We start from the raw sequence: 18,821 nt of genomic DNA on the forward strand, positions 1-18,821 counted from the left end.
GATAGTGCAGCCTGACTGGGAAGAAAGGAAGGAAATAGAAGATCTCACAAAAACAAAACAAAACCAGGCTCAGTTGAGGCTTTATCCTCCATTCCAAGCACAGTAACAATTGTTTAAGCAGCTAAAACATGGGCCTCGGGACATGAGACAAGATTTATCTTTTCAGACACTATCAGAAAAACATAAATATTTATACAGATATTTTGAAATATAATTTTATTCCATTTTTTGAAGACCAAGGGTAATATAGGCAGTTTGTAAAGCAAACTTCTGTCCTAAAACTCAGTTTAGTTAAGGCAATCAAGTAATCCATTTTGGATTTTGAAAGTCTCCTACAATTATTAGTAACCAAAGCTATGTTTATATGTTCTTGAAGGCCATGGGAATTTGCATAGGATTAAACTATAATCCTCTGAGCCTAACAATCAAACCAGCAATGCCTTTACTCCGAGGCTTTTCTCTCTCAACTAGGACCTCTCAAAGTGAACTTCTGGGATTAGTGGGTGATTTGGGCTTTCCTCCAGTGGCCTCTTCCTTTAAATTTGGTTGTTACCACTCATCCAATGTGATAATTAGTTCAGTAATTGAATTTCTTCCTGAATTGAATTATTCTTTGCAAACCAAGAGCAGGTCCTTCAGCAACTGCCCTAGAGAGCAAGTGATTGTGTTTGAACAACTTCAGCTATGTCTTCAGCAATTTTAAAGTCAACATCCTGCTTAGTTCCTGAAATATCTATTTCATGATCTTTTAATCCACCATTTACATGGACACTGACACAACCCACTGGTTTGGGTAGCACTGTCCAAGCCATTATAACCATTGCTTCCCTTTGCAAAAAGAAGATCAAGTCACTTCCTATAATCCCTTATCCAAAAATACTGCCTGGAAAGATTTTCTTCTCCCACTTCAGTCTCCTAGTTTCCTTAGAAAGGTAGAAAAAAGGCTGAAGGGGATTTAGGCAGTCTGGGGAACATACAGTGTATGGTGAGCATCAGGTAAAATGAGGGAAAAAATATAAATAAATCATTGATGTGTTTATTTCCAGAAGATCAAAATAAAATTCCACCTCTTTTATCTGCCTTGCTGATGCTGTTTTGCCCCAAAACACAAATTCAGGATTTCTAGGATTCCTGCTGTGAAAAATGGGATCCTTACTTTGAAAGAGAACAAAACAAAGAAAAGCAGTTCCCCTCCGGGAGAAGCAAAGATGCCTTTCTAGGGTGGATCCAAAATTTTTCTTTGTCTGTGTCCAATGAATTTTAATCCATCTTACCATGACATCTAACAGGCAAATCTAACAGAGAGAAACTTCACTAAGCTGCAGCCCTATGATTATTCATGGGAATCTGGAAAAAAAGTCCTCAGTATTTTCATGTGAATGTCTGATGCTGCTGGCACTATAAACAGAAGGCTTAGCATTAAAAACACAGTAGCAGTAGGCTATGATGTGAGGCTGGGGGGAGAATGACACGGCAGAATAAGCAGGCACCCACGAATATTCGAAGGACACCAGAGGCAAAAATGATGTATTAACTGGAAGGCTAAGGATACCCAAGTAGTTTTAAATCAATTTAATCTAAAACACAGAATGATTTCAGTGTGATTATAACAGCGAAGGCTGACAGCCCCTTCGTGTGTAACCATATCCAGGTTTTCTGGGCAGCTGAATGAAAGATACACCTTAGGTTTAACTCACCTTAATAAAAAAAGATCTCTTAAAAATGAAAAGCAATTTCTCCTTCCTGATCACTCACTCTGATTTTTATTTTTCATGCTTTCTTCCTCCTTTCCTGACTTGGCCAGTGTTTCATCTAACAATAATAAAAAGTGGCTTTAATTGCACACTAGGAAACTGGGGGAGGGCTAAGGTATAAGAAGTCCCACTTGTTAAAGACAGTGCTGTTGAAGCATCCTTGTAAAACACAGAAAGATCTTCTTATCAATAATGCTTCTTGTTCTTAGGGTTTATTTTCTTAAAAAGATTTTTATAACTGATTCTGAGAGCTTCTTGGGTTTACTTGGGGTTTTTTGGTGGGTTTTTTTATGTTTTGGAGGGGTTGGTTTGGGGTTTTTTTTGTTGTTGTTGTTGTTGTTTTTTAGTAGGTGTTAAAACTAGAATTGAGGTAATTTGCTGAGATACTACTCTGCATGCTTTTTTGGCATATTCTAGTACCTTTCCTGAAGATGAGGTTTCTGTGCTCCTGCAGCAATACAGATGAAAATGCAAGATGTAAATTTGAGATCAAAAGCTGAGTGCCCAAACATGGATTAAACAGTGCACCTAAGTGTTCTGACATTCAAAGGTTTAGCTGGGGAATTCACCTCTTGTTTGTAAGTCAGGTAATTTAAATATCTGCGTACTTTCAAATATTCACTAATGCTTTACCAAAATGTCACCAATATTCCTGCATTTGTCTTATTTAGCTACTGTGCTACTTAATTTCCTTCCCCTTGTCCAAATATGCTGCTTCTTTTAAAAGGCATTTAATCACTATCTTCAGATATTTTATACTAAGCAACACAAGACGCTTTATAAGTGGAAAGCTTACGCCAACTGCATGGAGACGTTTGTGCTCACTCTTGCATAAGTGGAAAAGGTCTGGGACCCTGATACTCCTATGAGGATGGGGTTTAGCACAGGACCCTGCATCACACCTGGACCTTGCTGTCTCCAATTGATAGAAATGCTTTTAATTTAAAAGCAAATGTGTTAACTACATTACACAAAAACATGCATCTGAAATAGTGCGAGTGAGTGTTACTTTTCTGGTTGTCCCATCATGAGCCACCACAAACATTACAGGAAAGGTACGACGCTGTGCCCAGCTCTGGGCAAAGTGCTCTGCAGGACTGATTCACCTGGGCTTTGCACTGGCTCATGAGCCCATGAGTGAAGTGGCAAAAGCCTGAAAAACTGTAAGGACCTGGAGTGTAGAAAGGAGGTGATGAGAAACATCCTGTTGAAGTTTTCACCAGATAGAGAGCAAGAACAGGGGAAAAAAAACCCAAAACAAAACAAATGTTGAGAGCTGATTCAGCAAATGAGACCAAGATGTTTTTCCTCCTTGATTCCACACAGAGACACATTGTTTAAACATCATAAAAGAAGGAAAGGACAACTAGGTATTTCAGAATCCATTCTTGATACTCTTTACTGCTGATAACATGTTTTCATGCTTTTTCAGTGTGCAATACTAAAATAGCATACACTTAAGATATTTTAATTCTCATGTTCAGACTAAAAGTGACTGCTTAATAATAAAATTAGGAAGTTGAGATGGCAAGAAAGTATGAGGAAATACAAGATTAAGACAAAGACTGGTGACTGATGTCTTTCAAAGAACGCCTATACCAGAAATACCATTTAAGTTCACTATAGCATTTTCCATATAGATATTTCTCATCAAAATATGAAGTGGGGCAAAATGGAAGCTAACCAAGCCATTTCAGTGCTGTAAGTCTGCAAGTGCAGCATCAGTGACACTACATTAAAAAACAAGAAAAATTTTACTTCTACTGTGCACTTGTACAAAATCCAGTCTAAACCAGGGATAACTTCTAATACCTTTTTTTTCATTTCAAGGACTGCTGAGAATGTTAATAATTTACAGCAGTTGTTATGGTAGCCTCTAAAGTACTCTTCAGACTGCAAACACCTCTGGTATTTTGAGAGCAAACACTTCTAGTCAAAGGACTTCAAAAAAAAAATCCCCCTAGCCTTCATCCAGTATTTACCTAGTCCCAATGAGCACAAAGTTTCAGAGGCAATTCTAAATGCAATGGTGACATAATTCTGCATTATCTCAGAAAGAAGCAAGAGATAGTTTACATTTTGCTCTTATAACCCCCAAGGCAATCTGGGTCCAGTGCATACCCCTGTACACTAGGGGATAACCAAGGCTTGAGCACACTGTAGCATGAACTATTCCCTGCAGTTATCTGTACACAACTTACATATCACCTCTGTTAGGATAGTTACACTTGCTGAACTTCTCCTCTGTGATCTCAACTTTACTAGTTTTCACATTTTGATAGATGTGGCTTGAATAAGCATTTCCTTGACTGGAAGGTTTGAGTTTAGTACTCTGAACCTCAGCTTGCCCCTAAATGTTTGATTCATTAAATCTAAAACAGGACATGGATCTACATTATCCAACTGAATGGGATGAACACTTCCTGAGAACACTTATTCTTACAGAAATTCAGTCAACCCATTTCAAGAGGTTTCCAATATTCAACATGACAGAAATCTCATGAGTTAAATTGATCTCATTAGATTTACATAATTTGGAAGTTAATCTTTAGATGAACAGCTTATAAATTTTTAGTGCCACTGTATATCCACAGAAGCCCTCAAAATATAACATGCTTCCTTTTTCTGATCGGAGTCCATTCCCATCTTTCTCTCATGTCCTGTTGCTGCCTTCCTTCCCAAATGTCTTTAGAAGTCCTCTTCTATCGTGCTGATGATTTTTTTCCTCTATAGGTCTGAGTTCTTGCTTATCAATGTCTGTTGCATTACCCTCTCAGACTTGTCACTGCATGCCTTTTCCTTTTTTGCCCATCTCTTTCCCTGTTCATTTATCCCACTTATGGTTTTGATCTCCACTTGTGTTCCTCCTGATCTCAGCATGCATTTCCTTTCTGATGTCTCCCTTCTGTCTCTATTCTGTCCTCTTAGAATGTTTCAGTGAATCTGACTTGTGAATGCATCTTTAACTCGGCAGGGAACTACAGAGCACTGAATCAGAATGCGCTCCCAATTAATTATCACACATATGGCTCCTATTCAATTAGCCTCAATTTGTTTTACTGACTGCCAGGGGCAAAAATTTGAGAAGAGATGTTACCGGTTAGAGAGATACTGCCAAACAGTTAAGCTACATCTTCGAGTTTTGTATAGCCTCCCTTGAGTGTGAAACTCTGGGCAACTCAAAAAACACGTACTTTAATACCAGACCTATTTGACTAAAGGTGCTTTGTTTTCCTTGCCTATCCTTTCTCACCTTTTCCTAGTTGAGTGTGACTCCACACACTGAGTCAAGTGATGAGCTGAGGGCTGGGTTGGAGAGGAGGTGTGAATACCCCCATGCTACAGCAAGTGGCCAAAGGGGCACACAGGCACACAGGGTCACTTATTCTAGGGGGGGTCACAGCTCAAGACATTGAGGGGAAGGTAGTTTCTAGCAGGGCTTATTTTAACCTGAGGCTGTACCTGAAACAACACCTCCCACACCTGAATGCTGCGGCTCTGTCACTCCACAAAATCCTACATACCTGCTGAAAGGGATTAAAGACTCCAAACCCAAGCAAGTGTTGAAGGTACAAGTCCATGGGCAATACTGGTGGTGTGCAATGTGAAGACATACAGTGGTTAGGCACTACAGCAGGGAGGAGACAGGGAAGGGTCTTGAGAAGACAGTCAGATGAGTAAGTCTAATGAATAACATGTAACTTCAGAGAGCTCATGAAGAACTAAGGCTGAAGTACAGACAAAGACGTTCTTTGTTCTTCAAACGTTTTGGTTTTCTCTATTCTCTCTGCCAGTGCCAGAACCATGGCCACAAATGCACCTGGAGAACAGGGCACAACTTCCATAAGACCAGTTTATACTCATTGTTTAAACAGAGGAGCACTTTTTCTCCAAAAAATTCATATTTATTGGGAAATCTGCCAGTTTTAAGGGAAGAGCAATGAAGGAAAAATAGCAGCAGTTGTTGCTTTTTTACACCACTGCCAGCCAGGGAGTGCCACTACAATCAGCATGAAGGCTATACTCCAGGATACACAAGTCAGCCCTCAGTACAGGCTGGATTCTCAAGGATCTAAGTCCCTTTGAAGTCTCCAGAAAGACTCTCACCAAATTCTACATGCTTTGTAAATAGGACCCGTCAGCCCTTCTGATTCGAAGACAACACACCAAAATTTCAGACTAAAACCCGTTAATTCACTGGTTCTATTTGTTTTGACTTTTATGTCCAAGGTACTAATAAGCACCTATTTTGGTTTTATCTACATGCTGATACTTATTTATGCTATTTTCGCAGAGTTCTAAATTAACTCAACTCTCAATAAAAGCCTGTAGGATCCCTGAGGCCAACTCAGTGAAGACCTCTCTTAAGAGCACCACGGTCATCAAAGGAGCTAGCATCCATAAACGAGTAACAGCTCTGAACAAAGGCACTAGAACCTCAGTACACTCTAAAGTCGTGCAACTCAACTACAGTGCTTCTTTCTGGTCAGTTCATAAAAAACAGTACAGGAATAGAAGCAGACAGAGAAATACAAAAATTAGCAGAGAAATAAAATCAATTTGGAAGAAACTAAAACAATCACAATGAAAAGTAAAACTGGCTGCAATGAGGCTTTCATGCCAGCTAGTTGGAAATATGTAGGAAAGTTTGAACCCTAAGTAAGTTCGAACCATAAGTAGGGCAGTGACAATAGTCAGAACACAATGCTTCTGAAGTGATATTTGAGGAAAAAAGGCAAACAGTATCTCCTGTCAACTAGGGGCAAAAAAGGTTCTCCTGTGCTGAGGCTTTGCTATAAATGTTGTCTTCAGAGGTTCATGTACCTTTCTTGAAAGTATTCATTATAAATCAATGTCCAAGCCATTACTGAACTATAAACATAGCTGCAGTTGTTCCTCTGTAAACATCACTACTATGGAGGTCTAAGAACATGTGAAAAGTCAAACAACACACAAGAAAAGACTAAAAAGAAGAAATCCAGTCCTAAAAAGAACAACTTGAAAGGTTTGAGTGTGCAGAACCCAAACAATGCCCATGGACAGTTATGGGTGAATGATATTTTGTGTTCAGAGCAGGGGTTTTAACAGCTGTAACAGATGAGCAAGCTCACAGGGAAACCAGATGCACTAGGGTGTGTTAACAATAAGTGGAGGGCCTGTTATTTTAAGGGAAAAAGGGAGGGAGCAGACAGGTACTTTTCACAGCTCCTTTCCCCACACATGTTCATAATGTGGGGTCTACCCAAATTACGTGTACACTGGGAAAAATCTTCCCATTCCACCTGCATGTTGTTCACAACGGGTAGGTTAAGTGAGCTGGTAGGAAAAGGGAAAAAGCCATCTGCACTACATCTGAAGCAGGGCAGGTTTTCCTCACCCTCCATTTCCAGCTGCATTAACCTTACAGGTGGTTATTTTCCAGACCACAACAGTTGGAACAATAACACAGTGACACAGTTTTTAAAAATATGGAGAAAAGAAAGGCTTCCTCACAGTCTCAAACACAGAGAGGCATCCTGTAATGCCAGTCTGAGATAACTGGCAATTTAATTGCAGCCTCTTTGGAGACACCTAATTAATTCAGTTACATCGCACTGTAATTCACTCACTACGCTTCAAAGCAAATGCAAGCTGTGCCTTACCCAAAAATAGGCACTGAACCAGAAGAACAGAAACAGGAAGGTGCAGGAGAGATGAACAGCTTGTAAACAGCCAAATCTCCAGACTCCTGGTGGCAGTTTGCTGTTTGTGGGGACAAGTCACAGCTGCAGCAGGGAACAGGCTGCTTGACGTGATCCAGCAATTAAACCCACTGGGGAATGAAAGTAAACTTCCTACTCTATTCTGTCCATTGTCATATGCAAGATACAAAGCAAGATAAGAGGAAGGGAGGAGAAGGACAGAGTCAGGCTGCAGCATGACAAAGTATTTGAGGAAAAAAAGCAAAGCGGGGGAATTGAACAACAGCATTTAAACAAACACTTTATGCTTTAAAGTGCCTATACATTAAACAAGATTTACTGCTATTTCCTTTTCTCTCTCTGACATCTATAGCCTAATCATTCCAACAGCTGTGAAAATAAAGACTAAAACAGCACTCTTCAAACTGGGAAGCAGGACCCAGGCTAACAGCAGGGCAAAGCCAGTGTTGCACCAATCTTTAAAAACAAAACCAAACCAAAACAACAAACAAAAACAAAACCAAAAAAAACCCCAAACGACCACGACCGCAAAAATAAACAGAGAGGGAGAGAAAGAAATTTTCTCATAGTTAACTCCCACAAGGTGATCAGTTCATGAGGAGCAGGCAAACCCTCACGTTTTACACCCTTCTCTTTTCAACAGTGGCAGCAAAAGCTGTAAAACTGTGATTGCATGAAAAGTTGTTCTATCTTAACTTCCTTATTTTTTCTTCTTCTTAAAGTCACCCTTCCTTTTACCCCCAAAAAGATCCCTGACCTCAGTGATGTATTAGTGTGCTAGACTCTGCATGCAGTGAGTACCAAAGTGCACAGTAAAAACAAACAGCATCTGCTGATTGCAGGGAAGAACACCCATGCTCTGTGCACACACTGCAAGAGCACAAGCAGGCACAGTATGATTCTTGAATTTTGAAGAGCCTGTTAGGAATTTCACAGTTTGCCTACTATCCAAATGAATCTCTTTTTTTTACCCACTTGAGTTCCTCCATCTCCTTGAAAAAAACAAACAAACCATCACCTTAATTCTCTAAGACTTTCAGCTCCAGCTCACATCATCTAGAGTGGAAGAAGCCCAGTCAGAAACCTGAGCACTCAAAGTCCTCTTCAGCCAGCAGAAAAAGTGGGACTAAAAGAAACACTGGAAATGCAAGATGTATATGTGTGCACTCAGAAAATACCAGGCAGAGACAACCAAACCAACACTTTAAGGAATAAATGGAGCAGTTTTTAAATTTTTATTAAATTATAAAAAATATAACCCTGGAATTGACAAACTCTAACTTCATATAAATGTAAATGAGTTTTTTTGTAGAGGTCAATATAGCAAGGAAGTGTTTGGAAATGAGTATGCAAAGCAGGCAAAGCATAAAAGGTATATAAAGTACATTGAGGGTAGCTTTCCCCTGAGCAAAAGTTCCTGTCAACAACAAGTATGGAAACGGCAAAAAAAAATAAAAATTGAAAGCTTCTGTTTCGTATGAGCTTATCTCATACCTGTGACTTTCCATGAATACCTTGAACTGAATTTGGGAAAATTAACTGTCAAGGCACTCCAAAAAGGAAATCTGTACATCAACTTTCCCTTCTGTTTGTTCTGTCTTAGATGACCTTAAAATTCAGTGCACATTTGGCTGTAAGGAATTGCAGTCCAAAGACAGTGTAGGAGCCAGAACAACTTTCCATTCCAGCTCAAGTTCCTGATCCTATTTAACTACACAGCTCCAAAAGAAAGCAATTATGACATCCTTTTGACTTTTTAGATCTTGAAAGGTCAAGATTCAAAGCAGTAAGGCAACGCCCACTCAATTCAACTATTTTAAGTATTCTGTAGAAAATGTCATTATTCTTAATAAAAAATCACTCCCTCCCCTTGATTTTTTCTGTCTTTTCACTGTGTCCTTTTAATAAACCAGGAGGTTTTCAGTCCCACTCTCACTCACTCCGGTTATTTTCTCATGTGAGCAATAAAATACTGAAATGGAAGGAAGGTAAAGGAGAATCAGAAGTGTTAGAGACAAAATGAATACAAATTTAGGAGTCATCCTTACATGTGCATATTGTGGGATGCCACAGGTTCAGGCAAACATTTATTTCACTTTGACAATCTGAATCTTTTACAAGGCTGTTTTCTACTCCTGAAAGGTTTTTGACAGGTAAAATTGTGGGCTTTAAGTGAGATCCTAAAAGATACATTAGAATTTCTAACAAACAACAAAGCATGATTTTTTACAAAGAGTAACTTAAGCCTTCATATTGAATACAAACTTGTAGTTATTGCTTATTTTGCAAGGACAAGTAGTGGTGGATTAAAGTATTAAAATGGTTTGATTTTTTTGCACTTGGGGTTTTACAGTTTATGGGTAAAATAATTACCTTGCTTTCCAAATTTATTAGCACAAACTTCTTCACTTCCCTTAGAGAGAATAGCAGATGGGTGCTACTGATGAAAATAAGACACCAACGCCCACCCCACTCCACCTCCCACTCTCATTAAAGTATCAAGCATCAGCCATTTTTTGATATTTCCTTTGAGTATCTCCTGTTCATTTTGTCCCAAAAGATTAGACAGACCAAAAGCAAATACAAATGATCCCCTCTATTTCCTTCTACAATAACCTAGAGACTCAACACTAACCTAGCTATATGGAAGTGATGTGCCTACAACTGAGTTTGATTTTCTATTTGGTACCTAGAAAAGAAACCAAAGGCCTTCAGAATGCTCTGGTTGAATTAAAGTGTACCAGATGTTAAAATCCCCACTTCCTACTTCATATTGTTCAAAGTTTTCGTCCAAAAACGTAAAGCTGTCTGTGGGATTAGTGGTAGCTTCCTGCCTTTCCATAACTGCCCTCAGCTTCACTCCCTTGAAATAATTAATCTGTTGACCCAAGCTAAAAAAATGTGTGAGAGAGAATTTTGTTAAAATCTGGCCCCAGTGTACAAAACTCAGCTCCCCTTGAAAGGTTTCCACAAATCTCATCTTATTCAGAAACAAATACAAAGTCTCTCTATATGACTTGGCTCTGTCCGACTAATTTCTTTATAGATGAGTACATACTTATTCATTTGACACAGGTCAGAATCAAACAAAATAAAACTCTTCAAACTAAACAGGCCCTTTTCCCTAAAAGATGGAAAATCAATCACTGTAATTTCTAGTTTTGAATTCTCTTGAGGTTCTCAGATACACCAGCAGCACCAATACAAGAAGTGTGGCCAAGCACACAGCACTTCTCACTGGTCCGGCCAAGCCCTGACTTGGCCAGTATAATTTTCACTGTGTGTCTCATATCACTGTTCTGTAGCTGCAATAAGTTACTCTGAACCTGCCTACACATTAGTAGGGAGTGAATAGCTCATGCACTGCCCAGAGCACAGGATTCAAAGGACTCACCCTGCCCACTCACTGAATCCAGCCACTAACATCGCAGATGGTCATCCCTTGCAAAAACTACCTCTACCTGGAAAAAGAAGTGGTTCCCTGTCTCCAGTACTCTTCTTGGGAGCCCATTTGATCCCAGTTACAGAGAGCTTTCAAATCCTACTGGGCAGAAGAGGCAGAAGTTATTCAATCTTTATGTCCTTCTTAAACTAAACGAATGGCAGCTAAAATCTGACAACCAATTCTTGAGTCAAGCTCCAAGATCGGACATAACAAGTAATGACACCGTACAATCATCATCACTTTGCTGTGAGAGTTACCTGCCCCACCCCAAAGGGTAACATTTAATCAGGCTAGTTAGTATAAAATGTATTCATGCAGTATGACACCTTGTGCCAAAGGCTTTACAGATTTAGTTGCTAACACTAGCTAGCTGACAGCTGAGAGTTTTACTAATTTTTTTTTTCACAGCTCCCTTACTGTATGTCTGTACAACAAATGCAACATGATCCCTCGTCTGTAACAAACCACTAATTGTTTACATACATTTTCAGAAATAACCAAATAACCATGAAATAGTAATACCTCCAGAAATGAAACTAATGAGAGCAAAACCTTTACAAATAACAAGTGTAGAAAATTTCGAATAGTCTTACTTGTAATTTTTCTCCCAGAACTTGATCGGTCTTGCGTATGATGCAATAAAGATGACACTACCCAGAAATGGACTTAGTGGTGTAGAAAAGACTGAAGTGGCCAGAGTTTGAAAAAAAAGCATAGCAGAGTCTGAAAATTGCAAGTTAAGGTAACACAAATTATTTCATTATATTTTAAAACACTCTTTGAACTACTTTTTTTGCTGTTGTTTATTTTACCAAAGAGGTGGTAAGTAAAGAAAAGGAAGGCAGGCAGTGCCAAATTACCCATTACTAGCATGTAATCTGTGGCTCTTCAATGTTGTAACAGAGCTGACATGTCTGAACAGAGTACATTATTATCAGGGTGTCCCTGCCTAAGCTCTGCCTCAGGTCAGATCCTGAGCATAGGCAGTACAGTTAAGTGCCCTTTTCCAGCTACCTAGTGTACCTTCTATAACACAGGAGTGCTTCTCCAGAGTCTGACACAGAGTTCAAAACCCACACACACAAAACCAAAAAAATCACTTTCTTGGAAATTCTTCGTTCTCTGCATTGGAGTCTTGCTCTCACTGTGTCCAGTGTTCCATTTCTGCTTGTTTTGGAATGGCCTAGTATGTGGAGAAACTATGCCTCTATAATCCAACCTGCTGGTTTAAAGTCATGCTTTCTTTCTCATGTTAATTCTTACTGACAATTTAATATCCATGCTGACCAAAAGGTAAAAAATGTTCAGCATTTCATACTTTTTGAAATATATACAAAATGAGAAGGTGAGGACAGGGGAATAGTAAATATCACACATAAACATCACAGTGAATGCCTGAATCCATAGCTTACTTTAAATGTAAAGTCATATTTCAGGTTGATGAAAAGCAAGTTAGAGATGAATAAGGATACTGAAAAAGATGCAAATCAAAAGAAACATGATTAAATAAATGCAAGCAAATAAAATGTTAGGCTTAAATTCTTCATTAATTCATACCACATCCACGAAATCTAAGAAAAAAAAGACCTCCAAGTTGGCATAAGAGACCAGTTGTCCTTCCTTACACCTCTCTTGGGATGCAGGTGCAAAGTAAAGAAGCCATGAACTAAGGAACCACTATCCAGGTACAGTGATCAAGCGCATCTTAAACTAAATTTCAAGTTAAATCACCCAATAACCACAGTCTTTTAGCTTACCCTCTTATAGCAATATACTGTATGTGTCTCCCACAGTCTCTGAGACCTCACAAAAAACACTTTTACCCATGTAGCTTCATTCTTGGTAGAGTATTTCCACATAGAGGCTAGCTAGCCATGCTTTTAAAGCCATTTGCAAAATCTAAAAACAAATGTTGGTCAAAAGATATCTCTCAAATCCCTCAAACTCACTAAAAGAGAATGGTCTGGAATAGTGTCTTTGTGCATTAAAGAGTTTGAAAAATGATCTGCCCTCAGAGTCTAAAGTTTAAAAAGTTGACAGAGAGCACAGAGCAGAAAGCAAGCGCATCAAAAAAGTTAAACTGTCACATTACACTGTAGTCATAACCAAGCACTGGTGTGAAAGAGGAACAAGAATTTACAAGTGTCAGATAAGGGAAGGAGGCATAGGAGCTGAAGAGATGAAAAGAGAACAAGGAGGACAGATAAGGACAGCAAAGCAAGTTGCCTTTTTTAAAGCAGGTTATAATATCATGATTAATCACGAAAAATTGCCACCATCATAAGTTAAGACATTTTGCACTCCACTGTGAACTGTTCATGTCTAAGACCTAATCAGTAGCATCAGGGTTTTTTTCCTAAAAGACATAATACTCTACTAAATGGATGATGGAAGACATTTCCCGTTTGACTTGTGAGGAGTGATTTTAACTAACTGTTTCATATCTGTAAGTGTGCCACAAGAGCAAGTTAAAGCCTGACTCTCTAATGTATAGCTGATGTGTGCAGTGGGCAATTATCTGTCTTCGGGGATTTTTTTTATTTGAGGGTATCCAATTTGTTTTTATTAGGTAATTTTTTTAAATAACAACGTTTTAATTATGTCTAAGTAAAAAACAGGAAAGAAGTGTCAAAAACTTAGAAGCATACTTTTTTGCACTATGTCCCAAATCAGGTTTTCTGTGTACTATCTTTGTTAGGCTATACCATCTAGAAGCAGAACTTGTTTCTTTGTGAATAATGGATTTTCTTTTAAAATGGCCAAAATCAAATTTTGAGAACAAAAAACCCAAACCTAAAAAATCTTCAACCTGAAATAAAGCTTTGTATTTGGAAGATTAACTCTTATAATTTAAAAATCTGTTTAAATTCAAATTGGCTTCAAAACAAGTAATTGAAAGACTGACATTTTTAAAATCTTCCATCCCCTTCTTTTAACACAAAACTATGCAATAAGGCCAGCCAAAATCCTCTGTTTCTCAAACCCCGCATTTTCACTTGCAATTTCTATAGGTCCCTGCCAGGCACACAGTCACCTAGAGAATGGGAAAATTAAGTGCCACAGGCCTTCATTTTCTAATGTTAGAGCTGTAACCCTGAAACAACCAAAGCAAAAAGTCTCCTAAACAGGACAATCTTGACTACAAACTCCTTCCCTACCTCCCCCCAATTTCACTGTTCATTTATTAGGTAAAATCCTCCTTTGAACTACAGATTACACTGACTTTCTCAGTGTGCTGATATTTATACATGCATAACCTCATCTCACCCATTTAAACACTAGGAAAGTTGCAGATCTCTACTCAAGCCAGAAGCCCATTGCCATTCCCATTCCTGGTCTTCTGGGATTAACAGGAACTTTGAGGGATCATCTATCAGACACAAGCAGGATCAGCTAAACCTGTATGATTCCTGATAGACATTCATCTAAATTCCTGAAGATCTCTAATGGTCGAGACTCCACAACCTCCACCAGGGAAAGCTCCACACATGATGCCCTTCATGCCCTGCATGCTGGAATCTAATGCATTAAAGCATGCTGAAATACTCCTATCACTGAGCTCTACCGCAAAAGTTCACCAAAGCACTTCAAAATTTAAACACTTACATCCTGTTTGCAGATGTGATTGAAGCAATCAAGAGCCACAAACAATTAACTCTGCAAAGAAATGGCAGGCTTAGTGCCTCTGCAAACTGGAACACACATTCACCATTACTGTTTGCAGGGTTATGATAACAACAAATAAAAATAATGTGCAAAGAGGTAGAGTTATTGTTGCTGTGGGAATAGTAACTTCAGCATTTAACCATTTAACTTAATTGCAACATTGCTTTAGAAGACATATTTGCATTTACAAAGCATACTACAAATATAAATAATAGAAAGCTAGGTTAGATCACCTTGGCAATAGCTCTGTAAACAAACTAAATCCTGGTTTAACTACTTTCCATTTTACAAAACTTAATCGTTACTTTTATCGAGAGCAAAGTTACCACTGCACAAAATATTTGTGACCAAAGGGAAACCTATTGAAATGTAATCTCAGTTCTTAAAGGTTTTGCTAAATAACTTCAGATACACTTCTCCTGCAATTCACACCTACAACAGAGATGAAAATATTTTTTTGTTGTGAAATTCTGGAATGATTTGCTACAAATCACCTAAAACTCTTAGATCACTGCTTTTATAATGCTTTTCTTCCATAACTAGATAGTTTAAAGCTTTCCCTCTGGGAGTTATTCTGTGTGCACTTCCTTCTGTTTGAGGCTCTTACTCTTTATTCTTCCTATCCAGAAACATAAGCATTGTTAATCAACATTGCATATGTTTCACAGCAAAGAGCAGAGGGAAGAAATCACTCAAGGGAAAAAAAATCCCAACCCTGTGGAATGAAAGGGACAAAGACTTAAGTGTGTATATCTAATAAACAGTACAAAGTAAACTCTTCAGTAAGTCTGAATTAAAAACACTTTGTCAACTCTTCTTCCACAACTTTGGTTAGCAGGGAAGGAAGAAATTAAAAGTTAGTATCTAATAATGCATTAGCTGTCAATAAATTTAAATTTGTTCAGTTAAAATGCTTTCTTTTGTATTAATTTTTTTCTGTATTCAGTCAAGTTTCTAACTGAATTTGTCTTTAAACAGAATGATTTTTGTTCAAAAAATTCAATATACATTTTTTTAACCCTAAAGAAATTTGGGGGGCATTGAACTCTGTGTTTTACTCCCCATACTCACAAACCCAATATTCACAGCCCTTGAACAGAACAAAACCAGACTTCTTCTGAAGGACTGCTTTGGTGTTGATGAATATATATTGTTACTCATAAGACAGAGTGGAAATGTTAAAAAGGAGAAGCACTCCAATGAAAAATTTGCATTAAAATGTTAAAACCCCTCTGCTTCTGAAATAAAATTTAAAAAAAATCAGGACAGTTGCAGCAGAAATTGGCTTACTGAAATCTGAGATACCAATTAGAGGCAACTGAGAAAGGAACTAATATTTGAGAGCTCAGTCAGCCATGAGCCCAGCACTTCACAATATGTCCATCACAACATTTCTTTCTGGATACATCAAAATCAGTGCTGAGGACTAGGGAAGTAAGTGATCTGCAGAATGTGGCTGGGTGGGAAGTGAGCAGGGATAAACACACCAGTTTGAGTCAGAGTTCAGTGTCCTGGTTTCAGATCCTATGCAGGGGGAAAAAAAAAAGGAGAAAACTGTGTTTCTCAGAAGGTGTTCTAAGCATTTTCACATTTTAAAATAAGTTACCTAGGAATTTCACACCTTGTTCAAACACTGTAAATAAATTACATACATGAAGAAGAATTTAAGAATAAAGAAAAACTAATTTACAAAGGATATGAGGTATTGCAAAGAGCTGAGCAAAAACATGGAATGATGATCCCCAGGCAATCTGCCAGGGAGCAATGTATGTCATGATGAACTGCAACTTCTGCAGTAGGTCCCACAGCTGAAAAAAGAAAAACAGAAAAACAAGGTAACTTTTTAGGCACTGAGACAGTTTCAAAACTAGTATCTGAAAGAGACACTTTAGAACTGTGCCCTGGAACAAACATGAAATAAATTATATTGTGTTATTAGCTTTCATGGGTATAAAGGTCTTAACTTCATTACGGCATAAAAGTACATTCTTCATTCAAAATTCAAACGTGCAATGATGTATGTTTTTAACCACTATACTGAAGTAGTTCCCAGATTACCTTTAAAAAGTATGTCTGCTCTAATTAGAAAGTGGGAAAACAGGTTCTGATATTCACTGAATATAAATCACCACAAGTGAGATGGTTACAGAAGAGGAGACTCCAGGAGAAACTGGGTATAGTGAACAGAAAAAGTTCAATGTGTGACATGAGCGGCTCTGCACATTGAAATCTGACTTATTTCTCAAGAAAACAACATTCTTATTTGTTGACTTAATGGGAGAAGCCACCATGATGTAAGCATAGGCGTGGCATTAGTCATGAATTGTAGCTGCATTTTCAAGACCATTGTACCATAAAAACATTGCATAATTATGAGCTTTTATTGTTGTGCAGTAAAAACTGAAAACCACAATGAATTTACTTTTGCTTTCTGTAAAATATGCTTGGCGCTGCAGCTAGCATTTTCTGATTCAAGAATGATGTGTGCTTATTCCCCAGAATACACTTTTTTCCCTGCCATTTCTCTTGGCATCAGGCCAAAACAGATCTTATGTCTCATCTGCATCAGGCCATCAGATTCGTATTGCAGAGTGGGTTCCTGACAAACTGTCAGGAAAGATTTGGCCATCCACAGACATTAGTGCTCAACACACATGCAAGCTGACAGTGAAACAGGAGCATATGCGATATTTCATGCTTATACAGCAAATACACGTTGAATTTCTTAAAGTAATTTTTTATTTGAGTTAGTGAAAAACAAGATGTTGCCACCATCCTGAAAGACACTGAGACTATATCAATACTTGTACAGTAAAATGCTTCCAGGAATGTTCCCAAGCACTGCTATTGTACGTGTTTTTAAATTGTTAGAAAGGCTTCTGGGAAGGTTTTGGTCTGGCCCAGCTAGCACTCTTCCAAGCAATCCCCAAGAATCCTTTTGAATGAAAACCCTCCACTGTCCATTTTGCATACAGGCTGTGAGAGTTCATTAGCACAGACACAAGCTTCCCCATGACAGCTGGCCTCAGGGTCAGAGCGTGGTTCTAGGCACACTTAATGTACCAGTATGCTGACAGTCAGAGAGGATGCACCTTCTCTGGCCATCTCATTTCATCCCTTAGTTATCATGCCCAAAGTAACACTTGGCTGTCTGGATCAACAGTGGAGATGCACTTACAAGCTGTTTCACTGAGCTGCTCCATGAATTGTTGTAAGTAATTGCAAATTAACTGTGAGGAAAGTAAGAATGACTAATAGCATTGACCTGTTTTGGTCTTCCTGATACCAAATGATCAGAGAAGCAGCTGCTAACTCCAGTTATAACTCATGTCATGTTATCTCCAGTTACAACCAATAAACCTTCCAGTTCAGATGCAAGCAGTGTTTCACATGCTTTCTTTGCTTTGGCATGACTCAAATTAGCAGCAATATGCAAAGTATAGATTATATTAACTTTGCACATAGATATACTATTTAAAACAAGCAAAGCCCTGATAGAAACAAGCTGCTGCAAACCCTTCAAGGCATAGCCTGGTTACCCCTACTTAGTTTGAGAAACTCATATCTTACTAACTTTGTTTTTTGTCAAAAATACTACATATGACTTGAAAACTACAGCATTAAAGTAGGCAAGTAAAACTGAACTGAAACTAGAACCAACATTTATTTATTTGAACCTTATTTAGCAGGTTGTGGGGTTGTTTTGTTTTGCTTTATTTTTATTTATCTGAAATGTCTCAATGAACAGCTGGAAGAAGAATTGTATCTGCTAAAGATTTAAATGAAGGGCTGGAAAAAGCTAATGACTTGCATCCGAAACCTCAAAAATTCAAAACTGCAGCACAACCCAGTGAAGCTCTGCCTGTTACAGATTGCAATCACAAAGCCATAAATCACCCCAGCTGTGCTCAAAGCACAGAGTTCATCAAAAGGTTTTCAAACCTCAACTAAAATTCAGGTTTTGCATCTGCTAGGAAACCAAATCCATGAGGACACCCTTCTGGCTACTTGTTCCATTACATAATTTTAAGCATTCTTTAATATTTATACATTCTTGCAAAACAGGCCATGGAGCCCAAGTTCTCTGTTTCATCTAACAAGTCCTACTACTTCTGCATTCACCACTGCTTGAACTTGCTGTTGCTTCTTTCAACACTTGCCTCTCTGCTAACACTTCTACAAGACAGGCAAAGGAGCTCATTTCCATTCACAAGAACATGAATGCAAGAAGAATGTTTTAGTGAACCTCCCTTA

General features: G+C 38.3%; 1 protein-coding gene across 1 annotated transcript in view; it reads right to left on the bottom strand.

The window, feature by feature from the left end:
* The window catches only part of PCNX2 (pecanex 2), a 156,485-nt gene that overhangs the window by 43,513 nt on the left and 94,151 nt on the right, over positions 1-18,821 (bottom strand). The window contains exons 22-23 of the mRNA XM_025895643.2: positions 16,267-16,375; positions 11,495-11,624 (exon numbers count right to left, since the gene is read on the bottom strand). Of these exons, the coding sequence (XP_025751428.2) occupies positions 11,495-11,624; positions 16,267-16,375 (239 nt within the window). The remainder of the gene's footprint in view (positions 1-11,494; positions 11,625-16,266; positions 16,376-18,821) is intronic.

Source organism: Manacus vitellinus, unplaced genomic scaffold (genome assembly GCF_001715985.3).
Source record: "Manacus vitellinus isolate BGI_N305 unplaced genomic scaffold, ASM171598v3 scaffold_37_pilon, whole genome shotgun sequence".
NCBI classification, from domain to species: domain Eukaryota; kingdom Metazoa; phylum Chordata; class Aves; order Passeriformes; family Pipridae; genus Manacus; species Manacus vitellinus.